The sequence below is a fragment of the Notamacropus eugenii genome, chromosome 4, assembly GCF_028372415.1.
Source record: "Notamacropus eugenii isolate mMacEug1 chromosome 4, mMacEug1.pri_v2, whole genome shotgun sequence".
NCBI classification, from domain to species: domain Eukaryota; kingdom Metazoa; phylum Chordata; class Mammalia; order Diprotodontia; family Macropodidae; genus Notamacropus; species Notamacropus eugenii.
The window spans coordinates 33704355-33719282 of NC_092875.1; the positions used below are offsets into that span (position 1 = coordinate 33704355).

The 14928-nt window shown below is 42.5% G+C and overlaps 1 protein-coding gene across 2 annotated transcripts in view; it reads right to left on the reverse strand.

Annotated features, from left to right (window-relative positions):
- The window catches only part of PTPN11 (protein tyrosine phosphatase non-receptor type 11), a 65310-nt gene that overhangs the window by 12430 nt on the left and 37952 nt on the right, over positions 1-14928 (reverse strand). For both annotated transcript variants that reach the window (XM_072600401.1, XM_072600402.1), the window contains exons 7-10: positions 10185-10281; positions 9133-9212; positions 8838-8996; positions 1639-1770 (exon numbers count right to left, since the gene is read on the reverse strand). In XM_072600401.1, the coding sequence (XP_072456502.1) occupies positions 1639-1770; positions 8838-8996; positions 9133-9212; positions 10185-10281 (468 nt within the window). The remainder of the gene's footprint in view (positions 1-1638; positions 1771-8837; positions 8997-9132; positions 9213-10184; positions 10282-14928) is intronic.

Genomic DNA, 14928 nt, shown 5'->3' on the forward strand with positions numbered 1-14928 from the left:
AAGTTACAGTCAAATGGGACCTAAACTAAGGTCTCTTCATCCCCTCCAGAAGGGGATGTCTTCCATCTGTCTGCTGATCTCTTTCTCTTCCTCCATCTCCTCCACGAAGTCCACACTACAAGTTTTCTGTCTCTTCACATTTCTTATTCAATTCATTCACAAGCATTTATTAAACATCTATTACATATGAGGAAGTCAGACACTGCAGATACAAAGCCAAGAACAAAACAGTCCTGGCTCTCAAGGAGCCTGTTTTCTCCTGAGTGGATACAACATGTGCCCAGCATAAGGAAAATGAGAGGGAGGGGAAACACACCAGAGAAACCACTTTATTTAGACCTCTTCTTCATGTCACAGGGCATAAGTTTAGAGCTGGAAAGGACCTGAGAGGTCACCCAGTCCAGCCCCACATGAGGAACTGAGGCATGATGATTTGGGCATTTGTTTTTCCTCCCACCAGACTAGTAATTCTTTGCAGGCTATCCTCATCTCTGAAGCCCTGGCCTCAAGTACTGTGCCTTGCATATACTGTAGGTAAAAAAAAAAGGATCTGGAATTTTTGTTAAGGTGGGAAAAACTCATTCTGGACATTCCATCCACCAGGAAAAAATACAACCCATCACTGACCTTAAGAGAAGCTGGTCAGAACCTCCCCAGAGTCACATGACTAAGGGACCAAGGCAGGATGTAGCCCCAGGTCTTCCTGATCTTGAGGCCAGTAGACATCCCAGTGGCTCTACCTGACACCCAGCAGACATTTAATAAATGCTGGGTGAGTTGAATTGAGTGTGGTCTATTTGAGGCCATTGGCTAGTTCTCATAAATTTCTCTCATCCACGAATAGTTCATAGGAACCACAGGGTCTAGAGCTGGAAGGGACCTTGGAGACGATTTTGCTTAAGCACTTCATTTTACAGAGAAAGAGTTTAGACTGAGTGACTCAGCACGGTCACTGGCTACAAGTAACAAAGCTAAGATGTGAATCCAGCTCCTCTGCCTCTGAGGCCAAAAAACATGGCTAAGATAAGCCGGGCCTTTGATCTCCTCCCTACACCTTCATGAGGCAGTAATAAGGCAGATACCACAAACCACAATGGGGGGGCCTCTGAACCTCAGTTTCCTCATATGCCTGTGGAACTTCACCTCCTATAGAAATGCAATTTGATAACATATATGAAAGCATTAGAAAAACTGAGAAGGGCTTTACACCAGGTGAGATAAGAATGCTGCTAATGCTGAGAGAGGAAAAACTACATCTGTCTGTGGTGAAAACAAGTCTTTTGTCCCATCTGCAGCTGAGACGTAAGATAACATCAAGACTGGCAGGCTGGTTGCTAGCAGAAAAATGAACCTGCATTTTCTGGCTAGCTCACACTGAATTTCCCTCCCATTTCCATCCCAAAACAAAGTAAACAGCCTCCCCCAAATGCCCATTTCTTCAGTAAGTTAAATCATATCCAAATCACTCTGTGAGTTTGGTTATACAGGACATATAAGGTTTAAACATAAACCAAAGTCATTTCTTTTGGATCTGATCCTCCAAAAGAAGGAAACTGTATGAGGAAACCCTTCCCTTTACTCCATGAAGGTCTCCCGTGAAGAGCTGCCACAGACCCTACAGTATATCCATGTACTTACTTGTCCAACCTTGGAGAGCTTAAGCTCTCTTAGGGTATAGTCATGGGCGGCGCTTTCTTTGACGTTCCTAACACGCATAGCCCCATACTCCTTTAGAGCATATTCATCAGGCCAGTACTTGACACATTTACTCTGGAAAGAATCAAAAGTAAATTAGTCCCTACGAATTCTTAAGTAAAAATCTAAATATTCGGAAAATATATCTTAACATCTCCCTTAATGGTTATCTGGCCAAAGCTACTAAGACAAGTCAAGACTCAACTCTGGCATCTCAACACCATTAAAAAAAAAAAAAAACTTTTCAAAGGGAAGGAAATTCATTTCAATTTTAAAAATTATTAAGCACCTATCATATCTGTGGCACTGAGCTACACTTTGAAAATACTACACCATAGATAGTCCCTGCTCTGAGCTTATTATTTAAAATGAGAAAATTCATGAACACACAAAGGCCTACAACACAAAGGGGGATGTGATGAGTATAAGTGAGCGTTCCAGGCAAAATTAAAAAGAACTATGTGGACAGAGAGATAATTTTCAGGTGGGAGTGAGGATGGAAGAAGAAAGGGTCTAGGAAGAACACTACGTGGAAAAGCTGGCATTTGTATTGAGCCTTGAAGGAAAAGAGGAATTTGAACAGTTATAGACAGAGGTGGGTCTGGGTTTGGGGTTTTTTTTTTGGGAGGGGAGAGCAGTTCATTCTAGAATAAAGTACATGTTGCTGGAACACTGCATGGGTAGAGGAAGTGACCCTTGAAAGTTCATTTGTTTGGGGCAAACATATGCTTCATTTTTTTATGATAATAGTTGCTCATCTGCATATAACAAGAATACGCTTTGTGTTTATGTACAGAAAAGAAAAGAAGTAATACAGAGGGAAAGAGAGATAAGCAGGACAGGACAGTAGTCACATATTGAATTTATACACATTAAAGAAAAAGCAAGCTATAACCAATGTATTCCAGAAGTTAGGTGGCTCAGCAGATGAGTCAGCAGACTCATCTTCCCAAGTTCAAATCTGGCCTCAGACACATACTAGCTGGGTGACCCTGGGCAAGTCACTTCTCCCTGTTTGCCCCTGTTTGCCCCTGTTTCTTCATCTACAAAATGAGCTGGAGAAGGAAATGGCAAACCAGACCAGTGTCTCTGACAAGAAAACTCCAAATGAGGTCACAAAGAGTTGGACACAACTGAAAATGACCGAACAATGATAAAATAATAGATTCACAGTTTCCTGTACAAACTTCTTGTTCTGTACTATTTTGGAAATGGAAACTGTTATTGTATTGTATTAGTGTCTTAAGTTCAGAATTTTTTAAATATAATTTTTATTAAAAAAATAAAAACAAAAATAGTGCTTCAAAGGTTAAAATGAAAAGAAAAACTAGAGAACACTGAAGTAAATAGCTAGAAATACATGAATACCAGATCTGTTTCATGATTATGAGACAATTGTATTTTATCTTACAGTATAGTGACAGAAGATGAGCATGTGGTTATTAAGAGAAGGTAAGCTCCCTCACAGAGTAGAACCAGCTGATGAACCATGAAACCAGAAGGGTAAAGCATAGACTTCAGAGGCATGTTAAAGACAGGCTATAACTTGGCCAAACAGAAGTTGGAGTTTTTTCTTTCCATTACCTGCTGTTGAGGAATGGAGAAGATATATTTTGTTCTCTATTGCTACCTATTTTTGAGAATACAAACAGAAGACAGAAGTTACTTTCTGCCTTGCCACCTGCTACTGTTGAGAGGTAAAGAAGAATCTTAGACAGAAGCAAAATTGGAGGTTTTTGCCAATGGTAGGACCAAGGTCACTGCCTTCTCCTAAAAGTGTCTAACACTGCTTCAGAAGAAGGAATCAACTGAGATGATGCTGAGCAAGCCCAGGTGGGCAGAGTACAGTCTAAGAAGAAAATCAAAGACATCGTATCAGGAAATCAATCTGCCCAGCTAAGATGCCATGACTAGTAAAGGATTAATCCAGTACAGTTTGGAACAACTCAGCTTAGCAAAAGCATCTACACAATGTTCATCAGGGATATTTTTTATGGAAAATTCCCTGAGACAGAGAGAAAATAATGAAGTCTATAAGCTAAGAGCTAACTTGGCCAAATACTTTCTCTATACATGTGTTCTATTACCCTGAGACTTTAAACATACAACTGTTATCGCCACAGACACAAAATATATTGACTGATGTTTATGGGTGAAACAATATGTAAATATTATATATTTGCTTTGTATTTTCAATAAATGCCAGTTAAGACTGAGTATTAGTAATTGATTTATTAATGGAACATAACACTGATGGGGGCTCAGAACCTACAGTTTTAGTACAAACAGTCACCCACAAGGATCACCTCCCCAGAGAATGTGAGAATGTTGAAACATAGCAGCAATTTCTTTATGAAGAATTGCCCATCTACCAGAATGGTAGCTGATAAAGAGGAAACAAGCTGCTGAGAGAGTAAATGAGGAGGGAAAAAAGGGCACACTGAACAAGTCACATTCATGAAAAGAAGCAGTAGATTAGAATTGGATGTGACAAGATCTAAATGCCAAGATCAAAAATTTTAATTTATTCAGTAGGCAAGAGGAATCACTAAAGGTTTAGGAGGAATGGACTGATGATCAGAGTCATGCATTAGGAAAATTACTCTGCCATAGGTGTGAAGGATGGGTTGGAAAAAGGATAGAGTGGAGACGGAAACCAATTAGGAAGTATAGTCTGTGAGAAAAGAAGCGTGAGTCTGAACTAGGGTGGTTGTAGCAATCTAGAAAGAAGATGGATAGGAAAAATATTTTGAACAAAGATCTCTGATATAGGTCTCATTTCGAAGATACGTAAGAAACAAATCAAATTTATAAAAAGATAAGAGCCATTTCCCAAATGATAAGGGGTCTAAGGGTATAAATAGAAAATTCTCAAAGAAGATATCCAAGTTCTATCAATGATCATATAAAAATGCACCAAATTTTAAAATGTAAATTTAAAACGTAATTAGTAATTTTAAAAATGCGAATTAAAGCAGTTCTGAATTCTAGCTCACACACATCAGACTGACAAAGTGAAATAAAGAAAAATGACCATTGCTGGAGAGACTGTAGGAAGACAGGCACACTAATACTGTTGGTAGAGCCATATGTAGGTCCAGCCATTCAGGAAAGCAATTTGGAACTCTGCCTCAAAAGTCAGTAAGCTGTGTACAGCCAACCCTCAGCATTTCACAACTTGAAGTACTCCGTGGTTTTATCATTTTATCATCTCATTTTCACTTTTGCATTGGCAATCATGCATGTCAGCGGCTATGTGCAGTAGAGAAAGAGAAAGAGGCACAATGCAGGCAAGTTTATATTCACAAAACGGAAGTATTCATGAAAGTGTTCAGGAAAATGAAATAACCTCTCAAAGGCCCAATGAGGGAATCAAAAAAAATGAAAAAGGGCTAAGTTTGTGAGTAAGTGAGATAGTTATCATCCCTCCCTCCCACTGTCCTTCCCACCCCACCCCCACCCTCTGGCCACAATGGAGCAAGCAGTTTGGCCTCCCCGGTTGCCCATATAGGTGGGCTCCTGTGTTAGAATGGGCTCAGTGCTGAGTGGCCGCCTTCACCGGGCCCAAGGCCTGGCCAGTTGTGAGCTCAGACTGGACCACTCACCCCAAGGCATGTCCTTTTCATAGTGAACAGTTGAACCACAGAGCCAAAAGGGAGATGGAGACATGGCAGGTTGTCCTTTTCCCTTTTTTACCTCAGGGTTCTTCTTCTGACATCGCAGACCTTGTCTGTCCCTTTCCACTGACTCTTCTCTCCCCTACATTTCATGACAAAAATATTTATAGCAACTCTTTTTTGCAGTAGCAAAGAACTGGAAACAGAGGGTGCTCATTACTTTGAGAAGACCTGAACAAATTAGGGCATTCAACGTAACAGAAGGGAAAAGGCATTTATTAAGCATTTACTATTGCCAGGCACTGTGCTAGATGCTTTACAAACATCTGGTCCTGATGACAACTCTGGGAGGTAGGTGACATTATTATCCACATTTTTTTTACATTTGAGGAAACTGAGGCAAATGTCAAGCAACTTCCTCAGTGTGACACAAATAGTAAGTATCTGAGGCTAGATCTGAATTTAGACCTTCCTGATTCCAGGCCCAGTGCTCTATACGCTGAGCCCCTTAATTGTCTCTGAGGCAATATTGTACTTTAAGAATGATGGGGATGATTTCAGAGAAATCTGAGAAGAGCCATATGAACTGAGACAAAGAGAAGTGAAACCAAGAGAACAATTTATACAATAACAACAGCGCTGAGGGGGATTTGTTCTGTGACATTTGGCTTCAGTCACAGGGCCGCACTTGAGGACCCAGAGGGCCACAGGTGGCCTCGAGGATGCAAGTCCCCCTACCCCTGGATGAGGGAGTCATCATCATGCATAATAATTGAGGTTGCAGGATTGGACAAGATGACTAAGGGAGAGTGCATGTATGTGTGTGTGGTGCATGTGTGGTGCGTGTGTGGTGCATGTGTGGTATGTGTGTGGTGCGTGTGTGGTACGTGTGTGGTGCGTGTGTGGTACGTGTGTGTGTGTGTGTGTGTGTGTGTGTGTGTGTGTCTGTGTGTGTGTCTAAGAGAGAAAAGAGATGGCAAATGACAGAATCTTGTAGGATCAACCACAACTGGGGAAAGGATGAGGAGAGAGAGAGAGAAAAACTAACAGAAATTATGAGCAAAAGTTGAATTGGGATGAGGAGAATGGAGGAAGCAGCTTTTTAGCATAATTTTCCTATCCTAAATACCTCCCCCAAGCAGAGAGACAAAAGAAGAATAATTACCCAGCATTCAAATGGGAGCCCGATGCTCATTTATGTTTCTAATATGCCAAGAAAACAAAATGGGATCTATTAACTAGGTTGAGAGAATCACCCAGCAACAGTTTTGTTTCCTTTCAAACATAACCTGCTATCACTTTGTTGGGAAAGAGAATATAAAATGTGGAAGTAGATGGGCTTCTCAAACTGTCTAGTACATTTTCATATCAGTATAGAGTTTTGCCCCAGATGCTCCCCTTGCCTAGTGCGAACACAGCTCCCACAGTCTACATTCCAAAAAACTAAATAAAACAGGAAGGAAGCGCTCCATATCCAAACCTCACAGCACATTTAGGGATACAGGAACTACTACATATGTCACCACCAAGGAGACCCTTCCCTCAGCTACGTCTGGGAGTCTGAGGGAGCCTAGTTCCCCACAGCTGCTGGCTTCAATAACAGGCAGACTGAAAAAGATGGAGCCAAAAAGAGGGTTCTTGCCAACAAGGAAAGTTTTTATGCTAAATAAAGGATGTGCTCCTACTTACTGGTGATCCATTCTGGAACACGCTTCCTTTCGGTACTATTTCTTTTCCTGGGGCACCCCCATCCTGAGCCCCAATCCACTTCCCATAACTCTCAAAGCCCTAACTACAGGAGGAGAAATCTGTCTTCTGCATTTATGAGCCACAGTAATTTCCAGTTAAACAATTGTCACTAAGGGGCCGAGGGGCTAATGGAAGTCCTGGGAATTGGTGACTTGCTATGATCTGCTTCTCACGGCTTTTCAGTTCAAACCTTTGCCTTCCCCTTGAGCACAATTCTGATCTGAGTGTATTTTTTAAAGACTCCATACAGTTTTGATGTTCCCCATGTAAACCATTCTCCTACTCCTGACTGTACCCAGTGCAGTCCCTGGCCAGTTAAGTCCAGTAGCAGCTTCTAGTCACTCCTGAGGGTAGAGAGCTCTACGGAAGGCAAGAAGACAAAATCATGATCCCGGAGAGCTCCGGCAGATTCCCAGACACCACTAGCACCCTTGGTAAATGACTGCTGAAATTCAGGGTTGTATTTGTTTGCATGCTTTTAAATGAAAACACAGAGAGGTTCTATGTTGTTTCACTGCAGCACAAAGTATTTCAAAATCAAACACACACACACATCTGATTTCTCCTCCCATGCACCTGCCCAACAAGTGAGTTGGGGAGGATATGGAAAAGAGCTTCCCAAGTGTACAGGTAGCCTAATGCTAAGGCTAAATAGAAAGAAGGGGAAAGGGAGTATGGCTGGGAGCATGCTGGCACTGAATGAGGAAGAATCCCTTGCAATCCAGCTGCAGCAATACGCTACCTCTCAGCCATCTCATCTGCGTGGGACAGTTCCTCAGAGGAGAAACCAAACCAATTACTCTGAAGCCATCATAACTATTTTCCCTTCACAGCAGCACGTCCTTCAAGGACAGGCAGGAAACTGCATTTGCACTCAGGCATGAACCTCAACGAGGGGCAGAACCCAAGGGAGGGAGAACCAGGCCTCAGGCTCACCCCCTTCAGATTCAGGAAACCCAGAAGAGAGCACACTCTCAGCTTTGTGAAAGCACTTCAAGGTTGGCAATAATAAATCCAAGGATAATTAATGATACCACCATTCCCTTTGGAAGAAAGATGCTAAATTTTCATTGTACATAACCCTCATCACAAAGGTCTTTAATGCTAGGCAACAAGAAGCAAGCTTATGTAATGGGCTTAACAAAAAAAGAAAAAAGAAAAGAAAAGTAACCTTACAGTCCTCTACTCTCATAATATAAAAATGATCCGAAGAATGCCAACAACCATCTGTGGGCTCCAATGCCCATGCTACAAAGGCATAAGCACTGTAAGCCAAATATCCTCTATCCAAGAAATGGTTTAATATGCTTTGTATAGACATGATTGCTACAAAACAGCAAATTCAGATATAAACCATCTTCAAAAAAAAATTCACCTCCAACACAATAACGAAAACACAGAAACCTTGCTTAATGGAAAGCTTCCAGTCTGATGTTTGTGTGATCAGCGATTACTAAACAGGACTTGAGGCACCTGACAGAATCAGGTAATCCTCCAGAGATCAGTTCCATGAAAGTTCAGGTTTGTTAAAGAAGATGACTCACTCCCATCATGGTCAATTTAAACCTTCCAATAGTCTCCAAATATTTCATCACAAAAACAAACAAAAAACCCTGACGCATTGCAAAAACTAATTGAGCAGAAAGCCAGAGGCCAACGCCCAAGTCCCAGCTGCAGGGTAGCCCTGTACAGTCTCTTGACATCACACAGGTTGTCGTCCCTAGGCCTCCAGGGTTCCAACTCTCCCATAATCCACCAGTCCATCTCACACTCTACCTTGCCTCGCTCCACTTCTTTCGTTGTCATAACAATAACTCGGGAATTCTCCTGGAACACCATTCTCCAGAAGTCATTCACTGTGTTCTGCAGACAGCCTTGGGTTGCAATATAACTCTTTTTGGGCTTTGAATTGTTGCACTTGGTCTCAAATTCAGGCTAGAAAACAAAAGAAATGTACCTTAAAAAAATGACAAGAATTCTACCTGACAATCATTTTTCTAGATGGAAAGAGGAAAACTATAAACATTGGCAGCCCATAGCCAGGACTGTAGAGTGCAAATGCAGAGCTTACCATGATAATGTTTGCATTAATGTAATCCGAAACTGGTTCATTTGGATCCCCATCATGCAGAACAACCCTGGTATGATCAACTAGAGAGAGATACCACAAAGTCATTAACGCTATTGTTTTCAATAAATTAGACAAAGAATTCCTGGTTTGTCTAGCAGTTAATCCAAAATCCAGCAACATTCTGTTTCCTCTAGATAAAAATTATGCCAAGAGCCCACCCCAATAAGGACAATGAAAATGCATTTGAATCACCCATAAAGCTGCCAAAGATGCTTTCTTTGAAAAAAAAAAACAAAAATTGGGAGCAGTAAATAAAACAATATCAACCTACTAGAGAGAAAGCCCAAGAGACTTGAGTTGGATTTTGTAAATCCCAACAAAAAACAATTGCTTTAAACATGATTCTTAGTAAAAATTGAAACTATTAAAGCTTGTCAGCCAGCACTTGTGCTCCACTGGCATGGCCCTCAAAACCATGTTACTTCTATGCCATGAGGAGGTCCCAGAAGATGGCACCAAAGCATCAGCACCTATCTCTAGACACCCCTGCCCCTACAAGGTATCTTCAGCAGAGCTGGAACCAGTCTGGGGAGGCCCTTCTCTAGATTTCAGAAGTACTATTTCCTTCCCCCAAGAGGCAATCCTATCCCTATCAGACTTTGTATTTTTAAAGGGGAAGCTATCCTCTTCTAAGCAAAATTCAAAAATTAAAATTTATCTGTCATCAACACAAAATACTCAAGATAATCTAAGATTTGGATCTCAAGCTTCAGCTTTGCTCTTCCAGGTCTAAACTAAACAACTGGCAAGATCCCTCCAATTCTAACATTCTCCAACTCTCCAATCAATGACAGTGCTAATGATACAGGAGTTTGAAGAACAAATGTCTGGTTTCCCACTAGAACTGGTCATTACAAACGCTGCCTACAATAAAAGAGATTAAGGATTCTAAGTTGGTGAGATGGGCACAGTCATCATCTCTCCAGCACCATCAGGGAAAGCAAAACTGTTGGAAGTGACTACTAAGGGAAATGGAGCCTATTGATACTTACAAGGCAAAATGTTCTTATATCTGTTTTTGTTTTTATTTTCTGGCCGCTGACCCTCTTTACGGCTATATAGGAGCTTGCATTCCTGCTGTTGTAGAGTCTGGATAAAAATGAGAGTAACTGGTGTGAGACACTGAAGAAATATTTCTGAACCACCTGTGCTAGGAAATCCAGGAGATAAAAACAAGCAGAATCCAAGTGAAACAAGTGATGGGCACTACTACAGGCTCTTCCTACAACTTCACAATGTCTCCATGTTTCTTATTTTTTACCCTTCTCTTTTCCTACAGTTCTCAGTCATACAAACCTGAAAGAAAACTCAAAGAATATTAGGGGCAAGCAGGGAAGGAGAGGAGGGAGGAGACGAATTACATCCAAAAAACAAATCAGGGAATGAAAGAGGAGGGAGGGATTAAGGTAAAGAGAAAGAGGGACAAGAGACAGAGAGATAGCACAAACACATAATAAGATGCACTGTGCACACAAATACAAAGAAGACCAATCCCTGGACTTCAGAGAGGAAAAGGCATGCACATGCATGCGCACACACACGTCTCCAGCTAACCCTCCAGCAGCATGACCAGACTATGAAGTCTACACAGATGGCCCCCTGTAACCTCTGTCATCCACATGGTTCCAGATGGTTTCTGATGCTTTGGGTTAGTGAGAATTTATTTCTTGGTGACTTCTGAGCCTGGTTAAGTTTACTGATATATGCCACCAAGAATAATCAGTGAATGCCCACACAGACACTTCCCCAAACCTAGAGGGGTGGGCATAGATAGGAGACAAGAAGAAGAATGGCTAAGACATATATCACCTATTGTATACCAGGCACTGTGTTAAGCACTTCACAGTTATTGTCTCATAGGATCCTCACAATAACCCAGCGAGGTAGGTGCTATTATTAGCCGCATATTACAAATGAGGAAACTGGGGCAGACAGGGCTTAAATGACTTGTCCAGGGTCACCCAACTATGTCTGAACCTGGATTTGAACTCAGGATGATTTCCTGACTCCAGGCTGAGGCTTCTCTAGCTACGTACAGAAGACAGTCAGCCACAGAGGCCAGAGAAACTATTACGCCATCAAAACCCATGTGATATGAAGCACAGTTCTGGGAAAGGAAACAAGGAAGGAAATGGGGCCATCAAGAAAGGGTACAAGAAAGTGAGTGTCAGGAAATGGGGCAGCCCTGCAGTGGGAAAGAGACTAGAAAGCAGAGAAGATGACTAGGTAGGAAGGGGGCTAACCCAGAAAGGGGAAAATAAGGTGGGACGTAGACAGGCCACCAGGTGGGTTTCCACAGATGCAGAATAAAATGTGTCCCACTGGGTACCACTGAATCCAAGATACAGGAAAATAGTTGCAAATTATGAATGGTCAAATCAGCAATGTAAAAAACCCAAAGAGGGGAAAAAAAACAATCAATTCAGAATACCCAAGTGGTTTATCACTGAAAAATTTCACCAGAGAGAGCAGGCTGTACTTCACATAATAATAATTAAATTCCCACTTTATTACTTGGAATTTCAGAAAGGTAGAAGCCCTCAGTATGAATCGGTGTTTCAATCTTAGTTTCCAAACGTAATATTCAGCTTTGAATGACAGTTAATGTCGCAAGTCATTTGGCTGGTTAAAGCTTGTAAGAGAAAGAGAGTACATTTAATGCAGAAGTTGGACAACCAAAAGGTCATTCAAATCCCAAAATGACTCCAGATTAAGGACTGAAGGTCAACTGCCCCTTCTGGCTCTCTCAGACAGTTCTCACCACCAATACTGCACCATTACTGAAAAGACTCCTTCTGGACTCCTGGGGACTTAGAGCTCAAAGATGAATTCAAAACTGGATTAGAACAATTACTTCAAATGCCACTAAACAAGCAAAAGTAAAAGTACAAAGATTTGCCAAAAGTGACCAGCTCCTTGGCCCAGAACAAAACTTTAGCAGGTAAAAAGGCAAGCTTCACTTCAAGTATTCCCCACAGGATGATACCGCCTGTGTTAGCATCAGCCTACTGAAGGTAGAGCCTAGTCCCAGAAGCAGAGACAGTCGCAATACCTGGGCAAAGCTTCCTAGAGCTAGGGAAATGAAGAAGGGGAAGACTAGGAAGAGGAGAAAAGTCTAAAGAAGCCTGGGGCAGCTAAGGAGAGCAGCAAACAGAGCACTAGGCCTGGACTCAGGAGGACCTGAGTTCAAACTGAGTTTCAGACACTTACTAGTTGTAGGATCCTGGTAAGTCACTGAACCCGTTTGCTTCTGTTTCCTCATCTATAAAATGGGGATAATAATAACAACTATTTTCCATGGCTGTTGTGAGGGTCAAATGAAATAATAATTGTAAAGTGCTTAGCACAGGCCCTGGCACAAATGTCAGTACCACCATCATCATCACTGCCACTATCATCATCATCACTACGCTCCCTAGCAGGCACGCTGATCACAGTGCCACATGACACCTTCGGTTACCTCGCGAGGTCAACCTGAAGGACAAAGTAGCTTCCTCATTCTTGCAGAAAACACTGGAACAAAATACAAGCAAACTGAGTCCAGGCAGGGGAAATTCCATGGCCCGTACTGCATTCAGGCTGCCCCTCCCCTTCTCAAAGGCAGACTGCGTATTCTAATGAATATCGCCTGAGACTGTCCTTTACCCCTCAGAGGACAATATAAAGGACAGGCAAGGGCCCCTTTGTAATGAGCACTGTGAGGAGCTAATTGCTGGGTGGCTGGCAGCTGTCGGAGCCTAAAGATGAATAATACTGTGTCTCTTCCTCAGCTCCCTTATCTGAGGATCTCAATATACTTGGCAAACATGAATCCATCCTCATCACGCCCTGAAGACATGATCTAACATAACACATCTCAGCTTCCATACAGAAAAAGTGAAGCAGAGACAAGGCAGCTTCTCCAAAGGCAGACTGAAGATAGGTGACACTATGAGAACCCACAATTCCTGACTTTCAAACCAGCGCCCCCACTACCACCAGCAGCAGCACCAGCACCAGCACCAGTCTTCAGATCTAATGTCTCAGGGCACCTAGATGATCAACAGACACCTGAATGGCTCTTGTATTCCCAGCTTTAAGAAAGTAGAAAAGGATACCGCTCCTCAAGGAGCATCTTCGTACTAATTATTTAAACTCTCACTCAGGTCAGCAATCTTATAGGACTGCATTCTTTCTCCATTTACAAAAGTTACTAATGACTTGTCAAGTTAAATGTTATTTGTTTCCAATGTGCTATCTGTATTCTCTCCCACCCCTCCCTCACCCTCTTCCAAAGAACTCTATAGCAGGGATGCTAATGATGAGAGAACAAGAAGAAGGCATCCAGCAAAAGGGGAAGACAAGGACAAAAGGGAATCTTCAAATCAGATCTTTTGGCCCTGGCTAACTGAGAGTTAAAAGCATAAAAGGGAATGTGACCCAGAGCCAAAGGGCTTACAAAATAATGACTCCCCCTTAAAGAGGTCCAGAAACAAGCTGAATAAGAGTCCCCTGCAGGAAGGGCATTTATGAGGCACTGTGAAGGCATGTTCTTCTAACAGTCCACCAGAGCAACCAGGTGAGCGATCATGTTACCAGGTGAGGAGAGCAGAGAGAGGAAACAAGGCAAACAAATCAAGGGAACTGTGTGCACCGTGACAGCCTCCCAAGGGTAATCTCCCTCTCCTGTGTGGCCTGTCCTTCACTGGCCAAGCAAAGGTACTAATGGCAGTAATCATTCAGAGTGGCCTACATCACTGTCAAAAGATAAAGCCACTCTCTCCCTCCCTCCAGAAAAACTTGAGGGCTCCTCCCCAACTCCCTGCTGCTGCTGCTACTACAGCCCAAGAGGAAGGGTCTGACAAAGTGTGCCTGACAGGCCATCACTCTGGTTCCAATACCTGGAATAACTACGACAAGAGGGTGACCCATCTGAATGTCTCCAAAGTCAAGTCTTCTACCTGATCCAAAGGAATCTCAGATTTTTCCTGTGGCACTGTCATCTCTCCAAGTGAATAGTAAACTCTTTATCTGATTCTCCCTCCCAGAAACACTGGTAGTGCACAAGAGTACAGCAGGGAACAGTGAAGGCACCAGCTTCTAGAAATTACAACACATGGTTCCCTTTGGCATCATGGACTCCAGGGGACTCTTGTTAGACAAATCGCAGGAGTATGAAGGGACAAATCAGGGCAACAAACAAGGCCCACATGAGTCACCAAGGTTTCTGGTGTTCAAGTAGAGAAGGATAAGAAGCAGGCCTTCCCTCAGGAAGCTTACAATCACTCACATCCTCTAAGCAATATAAGATAGTACACAAGTGGTGCACAGTTGTTATAGGCAGTCACAGAAGGAGGGCATCATCATGAGTTGGAGCTGTCAGTCAGCAAAGGCTTCCAGGAAGAGCTGAATGTGAACTGGTCACTGAAGAATGGGGAAGAGACTCAGCTGGGCAGAGTGAGGAGAAAAGATAAAGGATCACAAGGGAGGGTGAGAAGAGAGGCAGAGATGATCATAGCAACATTTACAAAGGAGCCAGGAAACTGTTCTGAGGAAAAGGAGCACTGTACACTAAGAAGGCCTAGAATTAAGACTGAAGAGGTAAGGCAGCGTCTATTGACGGAGAGCCTTGAACACTAGGCAGAGTGTAGACACACTGTGGCACTAACCTGGGACTCACAAAATACTTCTGAGCTGGGAAGAGGGACATGATGAGATAGTATTTAAGTACGAGTAGTCCTGATGGATTGGGGAAGA